The sequence below is a fragment of the Muscardinus avellanarius genome, assembly GCF_963383645.1.
Source record: "Muscardinus avellanarius genome assembly, chromosome: 11".
NCBI lineage: Eukaryota > Metazoa > Chordata > Mammalia > Rodentia > Gliridae > Muscardinus > Muscardinus avellanarius.
Window position 1 is genome coordinate 73,405,788 of NC_137797.1, and position 24,139 is coordinate 73,429,926.

The window sequence follows — 24,139 nt, forward strand, 5'->3', positions numbered from 1 at the left end:
AGTCTGAGTCCAGCAGGGACCTTGTCATTCTCTGGGTGCTCACATCCTAGCAAGGCCTAGGCCCTTTGAGAAGACCAGGACAGTCCTCCATGGAGGCCTTGACTGGGCCGGACCCTGGATACCTACACCTGACAGAAGCATTGAACTCACGCCCGCCATGCTGGGCTGGCGGCTCCTCCAATGGGAGGATGGGAGGAGCAGCATTCTCTGAGCAGAAGGCACCTGCACAGCCCATTGGGCCACAAGGCACGGGGACAGAGAAGAGGTGGTGTGGCCCAGTGCAAAAGACTCCAAGTCGCAGTCCCATAACTTACTAGCCACGGTGCCTTACGCAGATCTTTGGCCTCTTTTGAGCCTTGAACGAGGCCTAGGAATGTGTTTTCCCTGGGATTCCACATGAGAGCACATTGCCTTCGAGTCGTCATTTATGAGGGAGGAAGCAAGCAGAGAAACAACAGAAGTGGACTGCCCCATCGCTCCTCCAACCTTCTCCCCTCCTAACCATCTAGGTTTTGGGTACATGACGCAACAGCTGATGAACTTGGCGGGAGGTGCAGTGGTGCTGGCCTTGGAGGGGGGCCACGACCTCACGGCCATCTGTGATGCCTCCGAGGCCTGCGTGGCTGCTCTTCTGGGCAACAAGGTGGGCTGCCTCATACCCCGTCTGTGGTTCTATGGGGCAGGTACACTGGTTCTGACAGACCTGCTCCCGGGGCAGGCAGATGGTGGGAGGAGCAGGGAAATGGGGTAGAAGAGTGGACGCCTCTTTCCAGGTCAGGCCTAGGGCCAGTACCTTCTGACCTGGGCAGAGCCAGCGGTACATACATGTTTGTGCCAGAGGGTCAAGGCCAGGGCACTTGCTAGGCAGAGAGCTTGGTCTGTGGGGCCCTGAGGGACCAGTGACTGATGGACTGTTTTCTGTAGGTCGATCCCCTTTCAGAAGAAGGCTGGAAACAGAAACCTAACCTTAACGCCATCCGCTCTCTGGAAGCTGTGATCCGGGTGCACAGTGAGTGTGTAGCTAGGACACTCTTGGGCCCAAACTTGGGATATCTCAAGAGAACCACTACTTCCAATGACCAGGCCAGTGCCAGCTATGCCAGGGCCACCGCTGTTGAACTTGGCGGTTGAATTGGTCTGGAATAGGATGCCCGTGAGTTACCCCAGCAGTAATGTTGGGCAGCCCCCAATGAGTGGGTAACCTCTGAGCCCTTCAGATGCAACAGCGGCCTCCTCAAGGCAGGGACTGGCCTCCATCTCTGGCCATAGCACTCTGGCCACATTTGCCAAAAAGTCTGCTTTCCATCCTTCCCCTCGGTCCTGAACTCAGGACTCTCAGGAGATCTGCTTGCTTGGGCCTGTCTTAAAATAACCTCTGTATCTGAAAAGCACGTTTAAAGTTTCAGTTTTGACACAGCATCTGTTGAGCACTTTATATAAAGACGTGTGATCAATGCTAAGGATAGAGAAGTGGGTAAAATAGGTTCCCCACATCGAGGGCTTGGTGGGAAGCATCCACAATAGTGCAGACCCAGCTGACCCCTTGCTGGGCCCTCCCAGGGACCAGGTTTCATGGGCTGCCACATGTCCACAGTTTCTCGCAGTGCCAGGCAGGAGGTGCAGTCCCCTGGTCCAGATGGGACTGCGCAGAGTAGCCATGGTGCCGTGGGTCCGTGTTCTTCGTTCCACACTTTCCTAGGAGTGGAGCTGAGAGAGACTCTGCTCCAGGAGGCCAGGGGTTGGGGATAGATGAGACCTGGGGGCAAGCAGGCTCTCTTGTGCTCAGGATCCCCACATTTATGGGGACTAGCTGGAGGTAGCCTTTCAGTCAGAGGGTCTGAGAGAAAGGCTTGGACATCTGCAAGGGTCCCTCATAGCCACATTGAACATGCTCTTCTCACCCTTCAGGGCTGTGGGGACAGGGAGGAGCTGGGAGAGGGTGTGTTGAGGGTGGGGCCCCAAGGAGAGCCAATCCCAAGCTGAGAACCCAAGCTGAGAACACTCTCTATTCCTGGCTCTGGGCATAAGACATCATCTTCAATATCTGATCTGAGATACAGGGTAGATGTGCTTGTTTCTCTCAGCATCTCTAACCCTCTTCTTGCCCCAGGTAAATACTGGAGCTGCATGCAGCGCCTGGCCTCCTGTCCTGACTCTTGGGTGCCCAGAGTGCCAGGGGCGGACACAGAAGAAGTAGAGGCTGTGACCGCACTGGCATCCCTCTCTGTGGGCATCCTGGCTGAAGACAGGTAATGCCTGCTGGTCCTGGTCCCTGGCCTCTCTGCCGCTCCCTACCCCGAGCCTCCCAACTCAAAGACCCCAGAACCCCAGTGCAGGCCTCCCATCATGCCATCCTTGTCCTTCCCCAGGCCCTCAGAAAAGCTGGTAGAGGAGGAAGAACCTATGAATCTCTGAGGCTTCAGAACTGAATGGATCAGCCCACCCTCCGGACGCGGCTCTCGCCCAACCTCTGCTGCCAGCCCTCTTCCTGGGTCTTCAGAGATCCTGCGGGCAGGTGGTCGGGGCCAGAGAACAGAGTCACCAAATAGGCACTTGAGAAGGCCCCTGGGTCTGGGATGGGGACCAGAGAAGACCCTGAGAGGAGGCAGGCTGAGCTCCTTGCCCCAGCAGGGTTCTCTCGAGAGCAGAGTCCACACCTCTGATGTCTGGGCCCCTGGCTGCAGCCTCCATCCCTCAGGACTGCACAGAGGAGGACTGGCTCAGGTGGGCCCACCTTTAACCACTATTCTTGGCTCTCTAGACCCCAGACTTTGCACACAGCCCCAGGCTCCATGCAGAAATGTGAACTTGGCCTCAGCCAGGGTGGCCCCTCCTAGGTTCTGCAGGCTGGGGTGGGAAACAACAGGTCTCCTATCCCAGAGCACAGGGGGAGCCCCTCCTCTCACCTGCTTCCTCAGATGCCTCTGGAAGCTTCTGCACCACTGGGTACCGAAGCTGCCTCTGAGAGCAGTCACCTGCAGATCATCAGTTGCCATCTGGCTCTTGCCAGAGGCCACCCCACGCCAACCATCTCAGTGCCCTGGTGGAGCGGGCAGTGCCCTCGGAGTCCTGTGCTTCCTGATCCAATGGTGCCAACCCTTCCTCTCCCCCCAGAAGCACAGCCCCCAGCGGCCCCTCCACGAGCCTTCTGTTTCTGGGGTCTCCCCAGCCCCAGCTCTGACTCCTGCCCCACGTAGACTAGCTTGGCTGAGGGGAAGAGGGTGGGAGCGTAGACATGGGGAAGGGGAGACCGACTGCCCTGGCAAAGTCTTTAAGGCTTTTGGGGTCCCTTCTGGGGGCCAAGAAGGAAAGTCTTTGTGTGTGTGTGTGTGTGCGCGCATGTGTGAGTGTACGGATGTGTGCATGTATGACTGTGTGTCTTCTCCAGGACCCACCATACCTTGTGTATGTACGCATGTTTTTATAAAAAAGGGAAAAAATAGAAAAAAATCTGAACAATAAATGTTTATTTGCTCTAAAGTACCTGTGAAAGGGCCTCCTGGATGAGTCGCGTGACATCAGTGGTGTGTGGGTGGCCTTGGCTGTTCTGCACAATGTGTGTCTGATTCTGCTGAGAAGGCACACAGGTGGGCTGGGCTCAGCTTTCTCTCTGACCCCTTCCCTTCCACGGCCACTGCCCTGCAGGAAGAAGCTACTCTGAACACAGGCTCGCTGCCCCTGCCTGCCCAACTCGGGGTCAGAAAGAGGAGGCAGCCCTGGGCTGAAGGATGCAGGACCCAGGTGATGTGTTGGAGGAAACATGGGTCTCGCCCCAGCTCACCAGGGCTAAGAGCTCTAAGGCAGATACTTGGGCTTACGTCTCGGCTAGGAGCTCTGCTGCTGCGTCACCTCCTAGGGCCTTTGTTCATCAGATAAAAGGCTCCAGAAGTAGACACTGTTTCTAGTTCTTTCCTGCTTTAATGTGCCCTAACTTCTTAAGCATACACTAAGCCCGGAAAAGAGAACAGGCAAGGTAACAGGCTGGGACAGGTCCATCCTGCGTGCGCAGAGGGAGGCCCGGTCACCAGCTCCTGCCCTTTCTGCAGGGCTAATTCAGACAACTAGAGAACCACCACCCCTCCTCCTCACTACATTCCCACAGTCTGCTCCCAGGATTTCTCCAAGAACCAACCAGAGGCTGTGTGATACAGATGGCCGCTGTATTTCTGCTAAAGTGACAGTGACACATATAAGGCAAAGAGCTGGGGGCAGGGCGTTTCAGGCAGAAAAGGGGAAGACGTGCAAAATGGCAACTCAACATAAAACGATAGGTGGGACAGCCCCTTCCCTCCCGAGCCGGGGAGCCTTGGGCCAGTGTGGGCAGAAAGCAGAGGCTGTCCCTCGGGAGGGGGATTAGAAAAAGTTAAAGGGCAGTGAGCAGGGCCTGGGGTGGGTAGAGGGGCTGGCCTGCGCTGAGGGGCGGTGGGGGCTCCTGTCGGCCTGCACCTTGCCACCCCTTCCCCATGGCCTTCTGGGGGCAGGAGCACACTCCCCGTGGCCCTCGGTTTGGCCTCTTATCGGACAGTCCTGCTCTGGGCTTGTAGACATGTGTGCATGTGTCAGTGAGGGGAGTCTGGCTCTAGCACTCTGGGTGGAAGGCTGGGAGGAGGGACCCTGAACTCTCCACTCTCCCCCACCCCCACCTCCAGGAAAGAGCCAAATATCACCTCTCCAGGACTGGTGACTTTACTGCCTGGCTCTTGGAGGACCGCAGGAGGGGGCCGCTGGGGTGGGAAGTTTGGAGGTCTCTACTAGAGATTTCTCACTTTAGGTGACCTGCCCCGGTCCCCACCCCAGCCTCAGCAAGAGGGCCAAACCATCCTCTCGGCCCCCTGGCGCCAGCCTTAGGTCAAGGCCTCCCAGGCCTACCCCTTGACCTTTGGACTTCGTTGCCCTGGCTCTACTTAGAAAGACTCCTCACCTAGTTCTAAGAAAATAGATCCATCTGAAAGGTCTATAGCTGGGCTCTGGCCAGGCTGGTGAGCAACATGGCAGCACCCCCTTTCCACCGTACCCAGGTCTCCCCAGAGGGGAACCGGACAGCTTTCTGGGAAGTCACACTGGTCCTGCTGTGTATCTTCTGCCACAGTTCCAGGGTCCCCAGGAGGGTGGGGGCAGGCTTGCCCGATGCCTCAGGCTGAGTCCAGGTCCCGAGAACCCCCAGGCCACAGCGACCTCATTCCCTGGGTCAGAAGTCACTGAGGATGCTGATGTCGGCAAAGTCTGCGCGGTAGCGGTGGGCGTAGAGGCTGAGCAGGAAGGCCCACTTGAAGGAAATGAAGCTCCAGACGCAGGAAAGGTAGTAGCTGGTGGGGTCTGTGAGGCCTGCAGGGGAGAGGAGCCCCACGGTGACAAAGTGACTGGGGAGGTCTGCCCTCCACCCCAAGAGGGCCACCTTCCCCTCCTCCAGGATCACTGCACCCTCCCACCACTGAACAGTCCTGTGGAAAGACTGGGAGTGAGCCGGAGGTCTGAGAGCTCTCCGAGGTTGGCAGGTCGGAATCTATGGAGACGAGGGAAGGTCAGGACTGGGCATTCACAGGTCTGGAGCATCCACTCTGCTTTTGTAATGTGGACCCCAGGCTTTAGCATCTGCTTGCCCAGGGGTAAGGGGAAGGGTTCTGGCTATTTCCTGTCACAGACACCAGAGGGCGCACCTCCCCCGGAGCTGGGAACTGCATGGGAATTCCCAACATTTCCCAGGGAGTCTCACTGAATCCTCCCACCCCTCAGAATGGGGATGCTGCTGCTTTTCACTTAAATAGGAAAGCCGAGGGGAGGGGAGGGGAGGTAAAGCCTGTCTCCTGGACATCACCTGTGGAACCAGGACTGGAACCCCAGGTCTCTCCTGCCACCATTCCCCATCCCTCCCCACCCTGCTCTCCCTGGACGGTCCTCACTCTGGTGCTGGGTGATGGCCAACGTGAGGAAGGTGCAGAAGGCGGCAATGGAGACAGCTGAGAAGAGAACGCCCACGAAGAAGAAGCCGCGCAGCCCCTTGAGCCAGGTCCTCCAGTAATCCTGCATGTACATCACGTGCGTCACCAGGACCCATAGCGCCAGCACACCTGGGGGACAGACTGTGTCAGCGGGACCTGGCCCAGATGCCCACCCTGCCCCAGCCCAGCAGCCCTGCCATCCTAGGGCCCTTCGGGTCAGCTAGGCTAGAGCTGTCTGCGTGGTAATGCCGAGAGAGCCGGCCTTCCTCACTCCAAACCCTTCTATTTTGTGGGGTAGGGGGGCGTTGAACTCGGACACTCTGCCTCCAAGCCACATCCTCAGCTGGTTTCATTTGAAACAGAGTCTCACCAAGTTGCTGGGGCTAGCCTTGAACCTGCAACTCTCTTGTCTTAGCCTCCCAAATACTGGGATTACAGGTAGTTGCCACCATGCCCTGATCTCATCCCCTCTTGATTGTAGAGTTTGATCACAACTTGAGTGCAAAAGCACATGAGACTCTAGCTGCCTTCTATAAAGCCAGAGAATAAAGAGACTTGGGAAAATGTAAAACCATGTTTGGCTGGGCATAGTGGCGCACACTTGTAATCCCAGTACTTGGGAGGTTGAGACAGCTTCAGTTACTTAGTGAGGCCCTCTGCTCATAGTATGGGGGTAGAGCTCATAGGTAGAATGCCCCAGGGTTTACTCTCTAGTACTGAAAAAAAATTGGTATTTCACTTCAAGAGTTTTATATTAAAGGGGGTCCCCAAAACCAGAAAGTCTAAAAACCACAGCAATCTAGCCTGCTTTCTGGGGACTTCCTTTAACCTACCCCGAGGCTGCAGAGCTAGGGAGGCAGCCCCCCACTCCCATGATCCTCCTCCACCTGGCCTTCAGGGGCCATGACTGCCAAGTCTCAGGGCCTGTGGTCTAGCTCTTGGGCAGCAGGAGTCTTCCCAGATGCCCTGCATTGGTCCTGCAGGACGAGGAAGCCCAGCTTGTGGCTCCCAGGGCCACCCAGCACCCAAGTGGCTGTCTTGCTCTTAGGTAAGCCTCACTCCCTCTAGTTTGCAACAAAGGGCAGGCTCTGCACCCCACGGCCTTTCCTGGGCCTGGGTGTGTGCTCCCTTAGAATGCCAGCTGCTACTCAGCCAGCACAATAGAACACGAGGCAAGCCGTGCCAGGCAGTGCCTGCTGGCACAGCCCAAGGAGTGGAACAAACGCCAATTCCATTGGCAAGGGTCCGGAGCAGCGCAGCGGGGTCCCGGCAAGGGGCAGTGAAGAAGCAGGGCCAAGTGCAAACCCTTGGCTGCTGGCTGCAGTGTGGGCCCCAGACAGCCACACCTCGGAGGCAGGGGCGTTTCAAACAGGGAGACACACACATTACACAAATAGCAGCCTCCCAAATGTGCATGGCTGGGAAGTACGGACATCTGGTTGGGAACGTTATCTCTGGTAAAAGAGAGAAGGAAGAGGTGAAGTGTGTTTTGATGGAATCTATGCTATTTGATTTCTTAGGCTGGCCGGTTAGCATAAGGATGTTCATTTAATTGTCTACCCTTGGGCCAGGTGTGGCGGCACATACCTGTAATCCCACTATTTGGGAGGCTGAGACAGGAGGATCACAGACTTGAAGCCAGTCTCAGCAACTTAGTGAAACCCTCAGTAACCTAGCCAGGCCCTGTTTAAAAATAAAAAATAAAAAGGACTGGAGAGTCTAGCTCAGGGGCAGAATGCCCCTTGTGGTTAATCCCAAGTAGCAAAAAAAAAATTGTCTACCCTTTTTTTTTTTTTTTTTTTTTTTTTTTTACAAGCCTGAAATATTTCATATCATGTCTTAAGGGAAAAAGAGACCAGGGGAGCTAGTTCTCACGGAGCTATGCTTTGGTGACTAGCTCAGCAGCCACAATTGGGGCAGCCTGGTGAGGGACCAAGACCTGGGACTGTACATCAAGAAACCTGGAGCCTGCTGCCGCTGCACCAGAACCTTGGTGTTTCCATTTCTATCTAAAAATAGCTGAGCCCTGAGGTCCTGCTAGGCTGGATAATCGAAGGCCCAAGGCTCCACCCTTGTAGGGAGGAGGCCCTTCAACCCCACAGCTCCCCCTCCTACCGTTGATCCCAAAGTCTCTTAGGTCTGCCCCTGCCCACCCTCAACCTTCCTCCAGGGTTGGGGGCCTGGAACAAAGACCCTTCTACCCCTGAGACATGCCAGGATTGCATGTCTCCATCCCTGCCTAGGTGGGAGGCTGCAGCAGGCCTGAGGTCGATGGACAGAACAACCGTGACGCTGCGCCATCCTACCTGACCTGGATCTATCCCTGACACCTGCCCAGGAGTCTCCCCACTTCTTTAAAGTGAGACATCTGCAACTTTCAGTTGGGGGAGCTGTTTGGTTTCCTTTGTTTTGGTACTGGGGATTAAACCCAGGGGCATTCTATTGCCAAGCTGCATCCCCAGCCCTTTGGCCCTTTTCTGTCTTTTTAATTTTGAAACAGGTCGCACCTGTTGCTGAGGGGCTCGCTAAGTTGCTGAGGCTAGCCTTGAACCTGTCATCCTCCTGTCTCGGCCTCCCAAGCACTGGGATGACAGGTGTGCGCCGCTGGGCCAGTGCTGTGTGGTTTCTTACGCGCCCTGAGGATGAGGCTTGTTGTCGCTGAGCATGTTCAAGGAACAGTCAGATGGGCACCTGTCTAGGACAGACCCACTCGCCCTCGCCCCTCATGCCACTCAGGGGTTAGAGTAGATGAGCTCTAAGAACTTTTCCCACTGGAAAATTCTGAAAGCTGGCTTAGGGGGAAAATAAGGTCAGAGCAGTTCCTCCATGACTCAACAATTTCTGGGTTAGGAAATGCTGAAGTAGGAGCCTGTGAAGATGTCATCTCCTAGTCCACTGCCCATGACCCAGTGGTTTCCTCAAAACACCCACCCCCTCATATGCCCAAAAGGGCTTGAGCAGGAAGAAAGGAAGCCGGCGCTCTGGGCGTCTGAGGCTCCTGTTCTTTGTTACTGAGCAGGTACAACTTTATCCTCCTGTCCCTCCCTGTAATGCAGCCCCAGCCCCTGGATGCATGTCCTCCTCCAGATAAGCACACACGACTGTCCCACCCAGCCTGCTCTCCCGCTCCACCAGGTCTCCCCAGTGGTCACTGAAGGGGTGATGCTCCTTTCTGGTCCCTTTACCACACCTCAGACAGGAGGCAGGGGTCCCTCCACCTGCACCCTTCCCTAGGAGACTCTGAGACTACAGGAAGCCTAATCTGTACAGACTGGGGCAGAAGGGACAGGTCTCTAGCCCCACCAGGGTGCAAACCCGTGCAGCCCTCACCCTGTCTCCATTCTACCTGCTTCAAGGCACAGGTCAGGGACCCTGGTTCACAGGGCTGGTCATAAAAGCATTCCCAGTGGTGGGGCTGGCGCTGAAGACACGGGAGACACCACCACGGGAGGCAACAGGTAAACACAAACAGGACTTGGCCTGGGCCAGGGCCCCTCCGTGATGGTGTACCCGGTCCTCTCCCCCAACCCTGGAAAGAAGGGAGGCCCAGAGCACCACGGCTCTCCTCGATCGCAGTTCACGTGGGGAGGACAAGGAGCTGCTTTAGCTCCTGGGACAGCATCTCTACTCCTCTCTCTCTCCTTGTTCTACCTGTGATCCCTAGGGTCCCACAGCAAAGAGGGAACGGTGGGCTGAGTGCAGTCTCTCCAGGAAATCAGCCTTTTTTCTACTTCTGAATTTCTGTGAAGCCACTTCTTCCCAGATATGGATCAGGATGGACGAGTGTGTCCCTTCCCAAGCGCTCTGCCTGCTGGGCCCAGGGCCTCCACGGCTGACCTTATATGCGCCAGAAGCCAGCAGGCCCAGCCAGCTCCCCACTGGTCCAGCGCACAGTAGGGCTGCCCTCCCCTGACTCAGCAGCTTCTTGGGCTGCAAAACACCATGTCAGAAGTAAGGCGCTTCCAAGTCAGTAACCCGCTGACTCTTCACCTCAAAAGAGGAAGAAGGCTGATGGGCTACAGACCTCGTGGAACCCATACAGGGTGGGGAGGGTGCAGGGCCCTGGTCTGGCAACCCCACCCCCACCATCCAGGGTCACCACCGAGCACTTTGGCTCTTCCAGGGCCACCTCTGATTGTCAAGGGTTAGACCACCAGGGAGATGCCACCCTGCTCCGGCAGGCTGCTACTCACAGGGAGCCATGGCAGCTCCGTGGAGCACAAGCCCGAGCCTTCTCCACAGCCATCTAACAGGCAGTGGGAGAAAAGCTTCAGGTTTCAGATTGGAAGAACACCATATATACATTTCATCTCCTCCCACTCCTCCCATACAGAGAAACTGAGACCCAGGAGACACTGTCAGGCCCAACGTGGCAGGACTAGCTAGGGCTCGCCTCCACTTCCACCAGGCCAGACTCAGCACACCACCTCTGACCCCTGGATGGGCCTCCACCAACCAGCCTGCTTATCACAGGGCTGGGCACTGTGGCCACAGGGCCGGGACAGTGCCTTCCAAAGGCGGAAGCAGCAGGTCCAAGAGGACTCATGGAGTATGGGATGCAGGAAGATGAAGTCAGGGCTCTGTGGGTAACTGACCAGAGATGGAGGGCTGCCCCAGGAGAAACCAGAATGCTCATCCAGGCATGATGAACACATATCCCAGACAGGGAATCTCAATCTACCCACACTTCTTGGTCACCCCAATGCCTTGATCGGCCAAGCATATCCTGCTTAAAAGGCATGTTCTTTCTTTACCCAAGGATGGCACTTAGGAACTCAGTGGCAGACAGTAAGTTAGGTGTTTTTAGTTATTCCACTTAAGAATCTTTGGGCACAGTATTTTAGTAAAGGAATAAGATCGTCAGCTGAATTTAGTTGTGCATACCTGTAATCTCAGTATTTGGCAGGCTGATGTAGGAAGATTGCAAACACCAGGCCAACCTGAGTAACTTAGGCCCTGTCTCAAAATATAAAGGGCTAGGAGAGCAGCTCAGTGGTAGAACATCCCTGGATTTAATTCCCGTACCCACCTGCGCACACACACACACACACACACACACACACACACACACACACACACACTCATATGTAAAAATATTATCCTTACATGTACTTTTTTCCAAAGTCCTTTCCCCACACACATTATTTCATGTAGGTGTTGTAACCCTGAGCAAATTATTTACACAAAGCCTCCATTTTCTTATCTGTACAATGGGCACGATAATTTTTGCACTCCACAAGATTAAGGATTAGGTGCCATAATGGAATCAGACTTCTTAGCAATGCCTAATGCATTAAAAAAAAAATTTAACAAGCTGGGAGTGGTGGCACTCGCTTGTAATACTACTTGGAGGCCAAGACAGGAGAATCACAGGTTCTTGGCCAACCTCAGCTACTTAGTGAGACCCTGTTCCAAAATTAAAAAAAAAATAAGCCAGACGTGGTGGTGCACGCTTGTAATCCCAGCATTTGGGAGGCCGAGACCAGAGGATCCGGCTCGCGGACAGCCTCGGCTACTTCGAGAGGTCCTCCACAACTTAGACCCTGTCTCAAAAAAAAGAATAAAAAATAGGACAGGGGGTGTAGCTCAGAGGTCAAATGCCCCTGGGTTCCATCCCCAGACCCACAAAATAAATAAATAAATAAATAAATAAATAAATAAATAAATAAATAATAGGGCTGAAGGTGTAGCTTGGAGGTAGAACGACCCCGGGGTTCAATCCCCAGCACCACACCCCCCCCTAACTCCCCCACCCCCCCGCCCCCCACACGTTAGCAAGCAGAAATATTTTTCATCTTTGCACCAATTCTATGGCCCAGAGAATCTTGTGCTGAGAGTTGCACAGCTTGTCATAAACAGGGCTAAGCACGAGGCTTCCATTACCACACAGATGCCTCCCTTCCTTCCTAAGCACAAAGGGGGGGGGGGGGCTCCCGGGGGTTTAACCGACTAAGGCTGGAGGAACCAGGGCACGCAGGTGGCAGGGGCACCAACCAACGTGGGTGGAAAGAAAACCTCCTGTTGCATTCGATCCCTCGGCGGCGGCTCACGCTGGAAGGAGGTGGGACGCGGGGCCCCGCCGCCCCCTCCCCTTCCACTGATGACACTAGAGCCGCCGGCCGCGGGCTCCCGCGCGGGGCAGCGGCGGAGGGCCGTCCCCCGGGTGCCAGGGGCCCGGCGAGCCGTCCGCACCCCGGGGCGCCCAGCAGCCCGGGCCGCGCTCTGGGGGGACGCGGCAGCTCCGGGGCAGCGCCCGCCGCCCGCGCCCTACCTGCGAGGCCCCCCATGGCCGCGGTGCCCGGCTGTCTGTAGACCACCGTCCAGACGAGGAAGATGGAGAAGCCGGCCGCCGAGCTGATGCCGGAGTAGGCGGCGCGGAGGCCGAGCTGCAGCCGGGACGGGGCCATGGGGACGCGGGGCAGCGCGGCCGAGTCGCAGGTGCAGGGTCGGGAGCCCGAGCCGAGCCCGAGCCGCCGGCGCCCGAGCTCCGCCCCGCCGGCCCGCCCGCCCGCCGGCCCGCCGCACAGCGCCCTCCGCGGCCGGAGGCCGCCCGGGACGCCGCAGGAACCGCCGGCTCCGGGCTGTCCCCGTGCCGATTTACGGGTCAGGGTAGTTCCTGGGAATTATGCCTTTGCACAAGACAGCGGCGGGGATTTATTTTATTTATTTATTTATTTATTTATTTATTTATTTATTTATTTATTTATTTATTTATTTTTGTACTGGGGATGGAACCCAGGGGCATTCTACCTCCGATGCACACCTCCAGCCCTATTTTTGACTCTTTATTTCGAAACAAGGTCTCATTGAATTGCAAAGGGCCTCACTCAGTAGCTGAGGATGCCCGCTAACCGCGATGCTCCAGTCTCAGCCTCCCAAATGCTGGGATTACAAGTGTATGCCAACACTCCAGGCTTCTCATTAAGATTTGACAAAGAACTGGAAGCAGTGGTCAACACCCGCACTCCTAGTACCTGGGAGTCTGGGACAGAAAGATTGCAGGTTCAAGGCCAGCCTCAGCAATTTAGCTAAACCCTGTTTCAAAATAAAGAGGGCTCATGTCCTTCAGTGGAAGATGGCTTGCCATGAGGCCCTGGGTTCAATCCTCAGCACCATTAAGAAGAGTCAAGGGCTCTGTGGACCAGCAGATGTAACCTGGATGCTTGGAGAGGCCAGTCCTGTATCCCCACAAAGCATGCAACCAAATACTCCCTGTACTCACTTCTTTTTGCTGTGGTGACCACAAATGCAGTGGATTAATACAACACAAATTTATCATTTTGTACTTCTGTAAGTCAGGAGACCAAATATGAGACTCACTGGGCTAGAATCAAGAGAGAAGTGAGTTGCCTAGCTCCTTAAGGCTCTAGGGAGAAACCTTCCTTGCCATCTCTAGCTGCTAGATGCTGCCCACGACCCTCATAAGGACCTCTATGATTGAGGGCCTCAGTTACCCAATAATTCTCAGTAATGTTCATGTCTTAAGATCCTTAACTTCATCATGTCAACAAAATCCCTTTGGCAGTCACAGGTGTAGGGTTGATTCCAGAAAGGGTCGGGAGGAGTTAGTTTCCAGTGGAGGAGAGAGGGGAATGCAACTAACTCAGGACCTGAGGCTTGGTTTCCACGATGAAAAAGAATTCCGGCACACCCTACTCAGAGACATAGAGATTTAGGATATAGGAAAGCAAGAAATACACAAGGGTAAACGTGGGCCATCTCCAGAGTGAGAGATGCGTGTAGTAGTGCGTGGCTCTTCTTTTATAGGAGAGCTTTGTTAGGAGTGGGTAGGAGGACGTATGTAAGGATGACATCATTCCAGGTAATTGCAAAATAATTTAGTGTTTTGATCATCCCCCTGTCCTGATAGTGCCTTACTATCTTATCGATAGGTATCTTGTTTGACCTCAGTTGTCTAATCAACAGGTATCTCTCTTGCTTAACTAGTTCTGGGGCAGATGTTAACAGTCTAAGGTATTTTGCAAGTGAGTGAATTTTCAGTATGGTGTCCAGCCACCTTTCTGAATCTTTTATGTGGTCTCTGTTGTCTGAACAATAGATATCCCCTTTGACGGTGGTCAGGGTGATTAGTAAAGACTGTAAATTCTCCAGAAATTTGGGACTAGCAGGCCAGGCTGGGGGACGGTTGGTGGGCCTGGCTTGAGGAGAAAGGGTATTTGGGATTTTTGCCCCAGACTTCCCCATTAAAATTACTTTTTCCTTGTCCTTTCCTTGTGTTTCCTACCTGTCTCTTTTATTTCTTCTGTCTTACTTCAGAAACATATTCACAGGCTGTGGGGATTAGGATGTAGATACCTTGAGTGGTTGGGGGTATTATTCTGCCTATCACGTCCTTCTTCAATGTAAACTCCGTGAGCAAAGACAGGAGTAGGGTTGTGCACACCAACACCTACAAGACTGTCTGGCACATAGCTCCTTAATAAACATCTGTTGAATAAGTGAGTGTGACTGAATAAAGATAAGAATTAGGGGTGGTGGGCACCATTTTCCCTTGCAGCACCAGGCTCCAGAGAGGAAGGGAACTCATAACGGAGCTCAGAACCAGAGAGGAGATACGCCGACCTCACGCCCGAGGACGCGGCAGCAGCACCTTACTGCCGGCAGCTGCCGCGAGTTCACCGGACAGCTACAGACCAACAAACTCAACAGCCCACCAGGCACCAGAGAGGAGCGGCGGACAGCGAGCCGAGGTGAGCCGTTGTGGATCAGCCGGGAGGAATTCGGCAGATTTCTCGGTGCAGGAAGCATCTAAAGCTCCCAGAGGCTAGGCTCAGCACACCCTGCAGGGACTCAGAGCGGAGCTCAAAAACAGAAAAGAAATATGCCAGCCTCATGGCTGAAGGCGTGGCAGCGGCGTCATATTGTTACCGGCGGCGGCAGCAGCGAATTCACCGAGTCCACGACAGCTCTATCTGCGCACTCAACAACAGTGAGTCAAATTGTGGCCCCTAGAGGAGAAATCCCAGTACTGTACTCCCAGGGACTTGACCCAGTGGGGGAGTGGCGGTGGCAGAGATATCACACCATAGGAGAACGCCCAACCTGGCACCCCCCATGGTCTAAAGCAGCCTCGATTGACTCCCAGGGTCTGAGACTCTGCGATACAACCCAGTAAAGGAGTAGTGGTGACCGAGATACCACAGACTCGAGATCCACAGCACCTTAAGTGAAGTCGAAGTGACCCAGGGAAGAACCCAGAGAAGGCACAAACTTCCGAAATCATGGGAAAAAGGAATAACAATGGAGCAATGAATGCCCACAACATCAGAACCTGATAAAACAGAAATTCAGAGATTTCTAGAAGATCAAATCAGGAAAATAACTGTAGAAATAATAGAGGTGTTTCGAAAAGAATTCAGAGAGAGCCAAAAAGAGATAAAGGATGCAATTAATGAAGTAAAGGCCTCAATTCAAAGTACAAACAACCGATTAGACCACATGGAAAACAGAATCTCGCTCCTAGAAGATGATCATTCAAAAAATGAACGCATAGTTTCTAATTTAGAAAAAAAAATCAGACAGCAGGAATCTGACATTGAAGAAATATGGGCCCATTTTAAGAGAGCTAACCTAAGAATAATTGGAATAGAGGAGGGAAAAGAAGGTGAAACCAAAGGGATCGACAATCTTTTCAAGGAAGTAACAGCAGAAAATTTTCCAAACGTAGAGCAAGAGGTCGATACACAGGTCCAGGAAACTTATAGAACTCCCTTTAGAGAGGATCAGAGAAAAGGATCCCCACGCCACATAATTGTCAAAATGACCAATGTGGAAGCCAAGCAGAGAATCTTAAAGGCAACAAAAACAAAGGGCCAAGTGACATTCAGAGGCAAACCAATTAGAATCACTCCAGACTTCCCAAACCAAGTCATGAGAGCCAGAAGGGCTTGGAGTAACATATTCCAAACTCTGAAAGAAAACAACTTCCAGCCAAAAATTTCCTATCCAGCAAAACTTTCTATCAAATTAGATGGAAAAATAAGAAGCTTCCACGATAAACAGAAACTGAAGGAATTTATGTCTTCAAAACCAGCGCTAGAGAAAATACTCAAAGAGATTAACTACAAAGAAGAAATAGGTAACACACACCAGAACCAGAGAAACAAGAGTTTCCATCCAACAGACAACTAAGATTGGTTATCTGTGGAGATTCATTATTTATGTTAGTCTTTTACCTATCTCTAAATTGTATTGTTTGCTTTTATTGTTGCTAATTTTTAGGATTTCTAGTTGGAATATTAATATACCTTCAGATATAGCATTTGGAAATATTTTATCCCATTCTATCAGTAACTTTTAACTCTGTTTACATTGTCTTTGGATATAATTTTTTTTTTTTAGGGAGTTTATTTACCCTTTTGTTGCCTGTGCCATTGAAATCATATCTAAGAAATCACTGCCAATTTCAGTGTTGTGAGGTTTTATGACCCAGATTTTCTTCTAAAAGTTTATAGTATTAAGATTTATATTTAGGTCTTTTATCTATTTTGAGTTAATATTTGTATATGTGTTAGGTAAGGGTCCAATTTTATTCATTTTCATGTAATTATTATTTTTCAACAATATTTAGTTAAAAGATTAGTATTTCCTCCACCAAATGTTCGTGGAAACCTTGTCAAAAATAATTTGACAATATATGGAAGAATTTATCTCTAGGCTTTTATTTAACTCCAATGGTTTATATATCTGCCTTTAGAACAGTACTACACTATTTCAATTATTGTAGCTTTATATGGTTTGAAATCAGAAAATATACATCTTCTAGCTTTGTTCTTCTCGAGATTGTTTTGGGTATCTAGAGTCCATATTCCATATCAGGATAGATTTTTTTCTGAAAAATAAATAAATAAATGTATGATAGTTTCACCTAAAAAAAAGAAAAGAAAAAATATATTCTCTGGTAAGAAAGAAAGCAAAAAGAAATATTGAAATGTTATCTTTAAGTCATCAAAAGCTTGGTATCAGACAAATGAAACTGTTATGTGAGATTATCATCGTTGATATTGGATAAATTGCTATAAAACTAGATGTCAACCACTAAGCCAAGCATGGGAAGGAGGGATGGGGAGGGAACGGGGTGGGGATCGGGTAGGGGCTAACTGGGCGATGTGTGCATGTATGTCTACAAAAGTATTATCTTTATACCATTATGATGTATGAAAACAGTGCACCAATAAAAATAAATTTAAAAAATAAAATAATAAAATAAAATATAAATAAAAATATCTGATAAGAGCAAAAAAAAAAAAAGAATTAGGTAACAGTAAAGGTGAACAAGAAACCTAGGTAGGTCAAGCTAATTGTCAAACGAGTGATAGAAACTAGTGTAAACACCATTTGTCCTACTATAGAATGCTTTGGGGAGCTTCTTTCTCTATCTTTTATTTTTGGTATTGGGGTTTGAACCCAGGGGCATTCTGCCTCCGAGCTACATTCCCAGCCATATGTGTGTGTGTGTGTGTGTGTGTATAATTTTTTTTTTGGCTCTGGGGATGGAACCCAGGGGCGTTCTACCTCCATGCTACACCCCCTGCCCCCTTTTTTTATTCTTTTTTTTATTTTTTTTTATTTTTTTTTAATTTTATTTTATTGGTGCACTGTATTCATACATCATAGTGGGATACAAACTTTTGTAGACATACATGCACACATCGCCCAGTCAGCCCCCACCCGATCCCCACCCCATTCTCTCCCCATCCCTCCCTCCCATGCTTGGCTTAGTGGTTGACATCTAGTATTATAGCAATTTATCCAAAATTAAAAATGATAATCTCACATAACAGTTTCATTTGTCTGATACCAAGCTTTTGATGTCTTAAAGATAACATTTCAATATTTCTTTTTGCTTTCTTTCTTACCAGAGAATATTTTTTTCTTTTTTTTAGGTGAAACTATCATATATTTATTTTTCAGAAAAAAATCTATCCTGATATGGAATATGGACTCTAGATACCCAAAACAATCTCGAAACAAAAACAAAGCTAGAAGATGTATATTTTCTGATTTCAAACCATATAAAGCTACAATAATTGAAACAGTGTAGTACTGTTCTAAAGGCAGATATATAGACCATTGGAGTTAAATACAAGCCTAGAGCTAACTTCTTCCCTATATTGTCAAGTTATTTTTGACAAGGTTTCCACGAAGATTTGGTGGTGGAAATAATAATCTTTTAACTAAATATTGTTGAAAAATAATAATTACATGGAAAAGAATAAAATTGGACCCTTACCTAATCCCACATACAAGTATTAACTCAAACTAGATAAAAGACCTAAATATAAATCTTAAGACTATAAACTTTTAGGAGAAAATCTGGGTCATAAAACCTCACAACATTGAAATTGGCAGTGATTTCTTGGATATGATTTCAATGGCACAGGCAACAGAAGAATATACAAACTCCCTAAAAAATAAAAGAAAATATTGTATATCCAAAGACAATGTAAACAGAGTTAAAAGTTACTAATAGAATTGGATAAAATATTTCCAAATGCTATATCTGAAAGTATATTAATATTCCAACTAGAAATCCTAAAAATTAACAACAATAAAGGCAAACAATACAATTTAGAGATAGGTAAAAGACTAACATAAATAATGAATCTCCACAGATAACCAATCTTAGTTGTCTGTTGGATGGAAACTCTTGTTTCTCTGGTTCTGGTGAGTGTTACCTATTTCTTCTTTGTAGTTAATCTCTTTGAGTATTTTCTCTAGCGCTGGTTTTGAAGACATAAATTCCTTCAGTTTCTGTTTGTCATGGAAGCTTCTTATTTCTCCATCTAATTTGATAGAAAGTTTTGCTGGATAGGAAATTTTTGGCTGGAAGTTGTTTTCTTTCAGAGTTTGGAATATGTTACTCCAAGCCCTTCTGGCTCTCATGACTTGGTTTGGGAAGTCTGGAGTGATTCTAATTGGTTTGCCTCTGAATGTCACTTGGCCCTTTGTTTTTGTTGCCTTTAAGATTCTCTGCTTGGCTTCCACATTGGTCATTTTGACAATTATATGGCGTGGGGATCCTCTTCTCCGATCCTGTCTAAAGGGAGTTCTATAAGTTTCCTGGATCTGTGTATCAACCTCTTGCTCTATATTTGGAAAATTTTCTGCTATTACTTCCTTGAAGAGATTGTTGATCCCTTTGGTATCACTTTCTTTTCCCTCCTCTATTCCAATTATTCTTAGGTTAGCTCTCTTAAGATGGGCCCATATTTCTTCAATGTCAGATTCCTGCTGTTGGATATCTTTTTCTAGATTATAAACTATGCATTCATTTTTGGATTGCTCATCTTCTAAGAATGAGATTCTGTTCTCCATGTGGTCTAATCGGTTGTTTGTGCTTTGAATTGAGGCCTTTACTTCATTAATTGCATCCTTTATCTCTTTTTGGCTCTCTCTGAGTTCTTTTTGAAGCACCTCTATTATTTCTACAGTTATTTTCCTGATTTGATCTTCTAGAAATCTCTGATTTTCTGTTTTATCAGGTTCTGATGTTGTGGGGTTGTGCACATTCATTACTTCAGTGTTATTCCTCTTTCCCATGATTTCGGAGGTTTGTGCCTTCTCTGGGTTCTTCCCTTGGGTCACTATGGCTTCACTTAAGGTGCTCTGGATCTCGAGTCTGTATTATCTCAGACCCTACTACTCCTTTACTGGGTTGTATCACAGAGTCTCCGACCCAGGGAGTCGATAGAGGCTGCTTTAAACTATGGGGGGTGCCAGGTTGCACTCTCTCCTATGGTGTGATATCTCTGCCACCACCACTCCCTCACTGGGTCAAGTCCCAGGAGGCACAATACTGGGATTTCTCCTCTGTGGCCCGCAATTTGACTCACTGTTCTTGAGTACGTAGATGTAGCTGTACTGGACTCAGTGAATTCACTGCTGCTGCCGCCGCCGGTGGCAATATGGCGCCTCTGCCATGCCCTCGGCCATGAGGCTGGCGTATTTTTTCTTCTCTGGTTTTGATTTCCACTCTGAATCCCTGCAGCGTGTGCTGAGCTCAGCCACTGGGAGCTTTAAATGCTGTCTGCGCCGAAAGATCCCGCCTGGCTGTTCCGCAGCGGCTCACCTCGGCTTACTGTAGCCGTCCGCTGAGTTCGCCGCTGCCGCCGGCAGTATGGTGCTGCTGCCGCGTCCTCGGGCGCGTGTGTCTCCTCTGTGGCCCTGAGCTCTGTTCTCAGTCCGCTTTCTCTCTGGAGCCTGGTGGTTTTTTTGTTTTTCTGGTGATGGTGTTTTCTGGCTATGAAAGGCGCTCTTTTTGTGGTAATGGAGATTGGTTGTTAGCGGGACTCTTAAGCCCCGCTTTTCTCTCGGTCGCCATCTTCCCGGAAGTCTAATCTATTCTTTATTTTTAAACAGGGTCTCACTAAGTTGCAGAAGGCCTCACCAAGTGGCTGAGGCTGTCCACGAACCACGATCCTCTGGTCTCAGTCCCCCCGAATGCTGGGATTATAAGCGGGCACCACCATGCCTAGCTTTATTTTTTGAAACGATGTCTCACGAAGTTGTGGAAACCTCACTAAATAGCTGAGGCTGGTCACCAACCTGTGATCTTCCTGTTTCAGCCTCCCAAATGCTGGGATTATAAGCGTGTGCCACCACTCCCAGCTCTTAAATCCAAATTTCTTCCCAGCCTATTCAGTTTTGAATCGTGTAATACATTTGTAATTAAAAAAAATCCCAGTACTGGAAATTGAATACAGGGGGCGCTCTACTACTGAGATATATCCCCAGCCCTTTTTATTTTTTATTTTGAAACAGGTTCTCCTGTTACCAAAACTGGCCTGAACTTGCAATCCTCTTTCCTTAGACCCCCAGGTTGTTGACATTTCAGGTGTGTGCCTCTGCACCTGGCTTCATGTGTTTTATTTATTTATTTATTTATTTATTTATTTATTTATTGGTGGTACTGAGGTTCCTGGAAGCCCTTCTACCTCTGGGCTACACTCCCAGACCTATTTTTATATTTTTATTTGGAAACAGGGTCTCTTAAGCCAGCGTGGCTGGCTTCGAACCTGTGCGATCCTCCTGTCTCCGCCTCCCAAGCGCAGGGATTACAAGGGTAGGCCACCACGCCCGGCCATGTGTATTTTTTAAAAGTGATGGGGAGCAGGGATTGAACTCTGAGGTATTCTGTCTCTGAACTGCACCGTCAGGCCTTTTTATTTTGAAAAAGAATCCCAGTAAGTTCTGAGGCTGGCCTCAAACCAGTTTGTCCCAGCCTCCCAAGTACTGAAATTACAGGTATATGCCACCACGCCTGGTTAAGTGAGAATTGGGTTGTTTGTTGGTTTGTTTGTTTTGTGGTACCAGAGATTGAACCTAGGGCATTCTACCTCCAAAATACACTCCCAGCTCCCAGTCCCTTTATTTTTTATCATTTCTTTTTTGAAACGAGGTCCCACTGAATTGCGGGGGCTGTCCTCCAACCTACGGTCCTCCTGTCTCAGTTTCCCAAGTATACTACAGTGTATGCCACCATGCTGAGCCGAGAATTAATTAATTAATTAATTAATTTGGTGGTACTGGGCTTCCTGGAAGCCCTTCTACCCTTGGGCTACACTCCCAGACCTATTTTATACTTTTTTATTTGGAAACAGGGTCTCTTAAGCCAGCATGGCTGGCTTCGAATCTGTGCGATCCTCCCGTCTCTGCCTCCCAAGCGCGGGGGTTACAAGCGTGCGCCACCACGCCCGGCTGAGAATTTATTTTAATGCAAGGAGCTGGGCACTCAGCCCTCTTTTAGGAGCTGCTGATTGTTCAGAGAACGGAGTGAGTGCCACGGTCTGGAGCGCTGCCATGGATGCCTTCAGAGCTGGCCAGGATAGACCATACTTCCTGCAGCAAGAACGGCATGTGTGGTGATGAGATTCCATGAGAGGCCAAGGAGTTCCCAGGGAGATCACAACTCAGGACCAACATTCTCGGCTTACATGATGGAAAAGAAATTCAGCATGAGCCCATCAGAGACACGGAGGCTTATTAGGAAAACAAGAAATACACATTCAAGGGAGAATGTGGGCCATCTCCAGAGTGAGAGATATGTTTGTGGGACTCGTGGCTTTCTTTTAAGGAAGGTCTGTGAGAATGACATCAGTCTGGAGATCACGAGCCAGTTTTTGGTGGTCTTCATCTTCAGATCCTTAGGCTGACCATGGTCACCACCATCTGATCAATAGATAAGTTGGAAAGGCCCCTAAATTATAGATATGGTATTTGTCTTGTTAAAGTAGACAGAGTAATTATAAGTGGTTTTATTTATTTTTTGTTAACTTTAAACTTTATAGGTTTCCTGGGAATTTGGGAGAGATAGACCTAGAAGAAAGAGAACTGGTTTGGGGAGTAAAAGTACAAGGAACTTTGGCATCAGGCTTTTATATTAAAGTTATATTTTAACTAGGCATGGTGGTGCACACTTGTAATCCCAATATTTGGGAGACTGAGACAGGAAAATCACAGGTTCAGGCCAGCTTCAGCAACTTAGTGAGGCCCTCCACAACTTGGCGAGACCCTTTTTCAAAATAAAAAAAATAATAAAATAGGGTTAGGGTTGTAGCTCCGAGGTAAAATGTTCCTGGGTTCAATCCCCAGTTATACACACACACACACACACACACACACACACACACACATTATATTTTATTTTTCCTTCCTATTTCTTTTACTTTTTCTCTCCTGCCTCAGGTCAAAGAGAAGAAATACCATGGCAGGTTTGGGAACTGTAAGTGGTTTGTTGCAGGACTGTCAGGTTCAAAGTGGCAGGTAGAGAGGCTCTGAACATAAAGGGTCTTGCGTCCTCTGCTTAGACTGTTGTGCTCCTCCCCACAGGGCCAGAGGAGGGAAGTTGCTGTTCATTGTTTTAGAAATATGGCTGGAGTAACAGAGTGAGGGTGAACTCCCCATGAAAGACAAGGAGCAGAGAGATCAGATGAACACCTGACACTGCAGTCAAACTGCTGCGAAGACAGCCAGGCCCACGCTTGCAGTCCTAGTACTTGGGAGGCTGAGATGGGAGAATCACAGGTTCTAGGACACTTCAGCAAATAATGAGACTCTTATTAACTTAGTGAGACCCTGTTTCAAAATAAAAATAAAAAAACTGGGCTTAGGGTGTAGCTCAGAGGTTGAATGCTCTTGGGTTCCATCCCCAGTGCCACACACACACACACACACACACACACACACACACACACACACACACACACACAGTGCTGTGAAGAGGAATCAGTGCTTAGAAGATGCCTGGCACGTCACAGATACTCACTAAAGACCAGACAGGATAACCAGTATAGCAGAAGGCTGCCATGACCAGAGGTGACCAGAGACCACAAAGTTGGTTCAGGTGGAGGCAGTGGGAAGGAAAAGAGGGAACCTAAAGGTCAGGCTGAACATGGTGGTGCACACCTGTAATCCCAGTACTTGGGAAGCTGAGACAGGAGGACAGCAGGTTTGAGGCCTGACTCAGCAACTTAGTGAGATGCAGTTTTAAAATAAAAAATAAAAATGGCTGGGGGTGCAGCTCAGAAGTAGAATAACCCTGGGTTCAATCCCCAGTACCAAAATAACAAAAACCAAACAGACAAAACATAAAGAGTCAAGTAGGGAATTCCTTAGTTAGGCAAACAGGAGGAGAGCAAAAATATTGTTGAGTGGACATCCTAGGAGTACTAGACGGTAGGTAGTGAGCAAACTTGTTGTGCTAGAGGGTGAGATTGTGCAAGAAAAGTAAGAGATATAATTATGTAACAGTTGCTCAGGCCCACATTGCTCAAGGAAATCAAGGTCAGGCCGAAACTTTTCTTTTTAAATTGTGGAAACAGTAAGGAGCTGTTGAAGGGCTTGAGACTCAGATGAGGACTCTTCTAGCCCAGAGCTGCCCAGGAGAACTTTCTGCCATGAAGGAAATAGTTTTTAGCTGTAATTTGCACAGTGGTGTGGGGCTGAGTTTTTAGTTTACTTAATTTAAATAGTGGCGAAGTGGCTACCCTATTTGACAACACACCTTGAAGGACCCCTGTTGCCCCAAGTGTCAAAAGAAAACGATGGTACCTTACAGGCTTGTCCAAAGACTGAGATGCACTGTGACATTAGGGGGAGTTGTGGCGGCACACACTTGTAATGCCAGTACTTGGAGGCTTGAGACAAGAGGATCACAAGTTTGAGGCCAGCCTCAGCAA

At 49.5% G+C, this 24,139-nt stretch overlaps 2 protein-coding genes across 10 annotated transcripts in view; one reads left to right on the forward strand and one right to left on the reverse strand.

The window, feature by feature from the left end:
• HDAC7 (histone deacetylase 7) overlaps positions 1–2,415 on the forward strand; it is a gene marked incomplete at both ends in the record, with an annotated part of 37,456 nt that extends 35,041 nt beyond the window's left edge. For all 9 annotated transcript variants that reach the window (XM_080706482.1, XM_080706486.1, XM_080706487.1 and 6 more), the window contains 4 exons: positions 510–643; positions 925–1,009; positions 2,111–2,249; positions 2,370–2,415. In XM_080706482.1, coding sequence (XP_080562608.1) covers positions 510–643; positions 925–1,009; positions 2,111–2,249; positions 2,370–2,415 — 404 coding nt within the window. The remainder of the gene's footprint in view (positions 1–509; positions 644–924; positions 1,010–2,110; positions 2,250–2,369) is intronic.
• Positions 2,416–5,188: 2,773 nt separating this feature from the next.
• Positions 5,189–12,346, reverse strand: SLC48A1 (solute carrier family 48 member 1; the record flags this gene model as incomplete). The annotated part of the gene is made up of 3 exons (XM_080705182.1): positions 5,189–5,325; positions 5,901–6,068; positions 12,211–12,346. The coding sequence occupies 3 exons, from the start codon at positions 12,344–12,346 to the stop codon at positions 5,189–5,191; spliced, it is 441 nt and encodes a 146-aa protein (XP_080561308.1).
• Between the last annotated feature and the right edge of the window lie 11,793 nt (positions 12,347–24,139).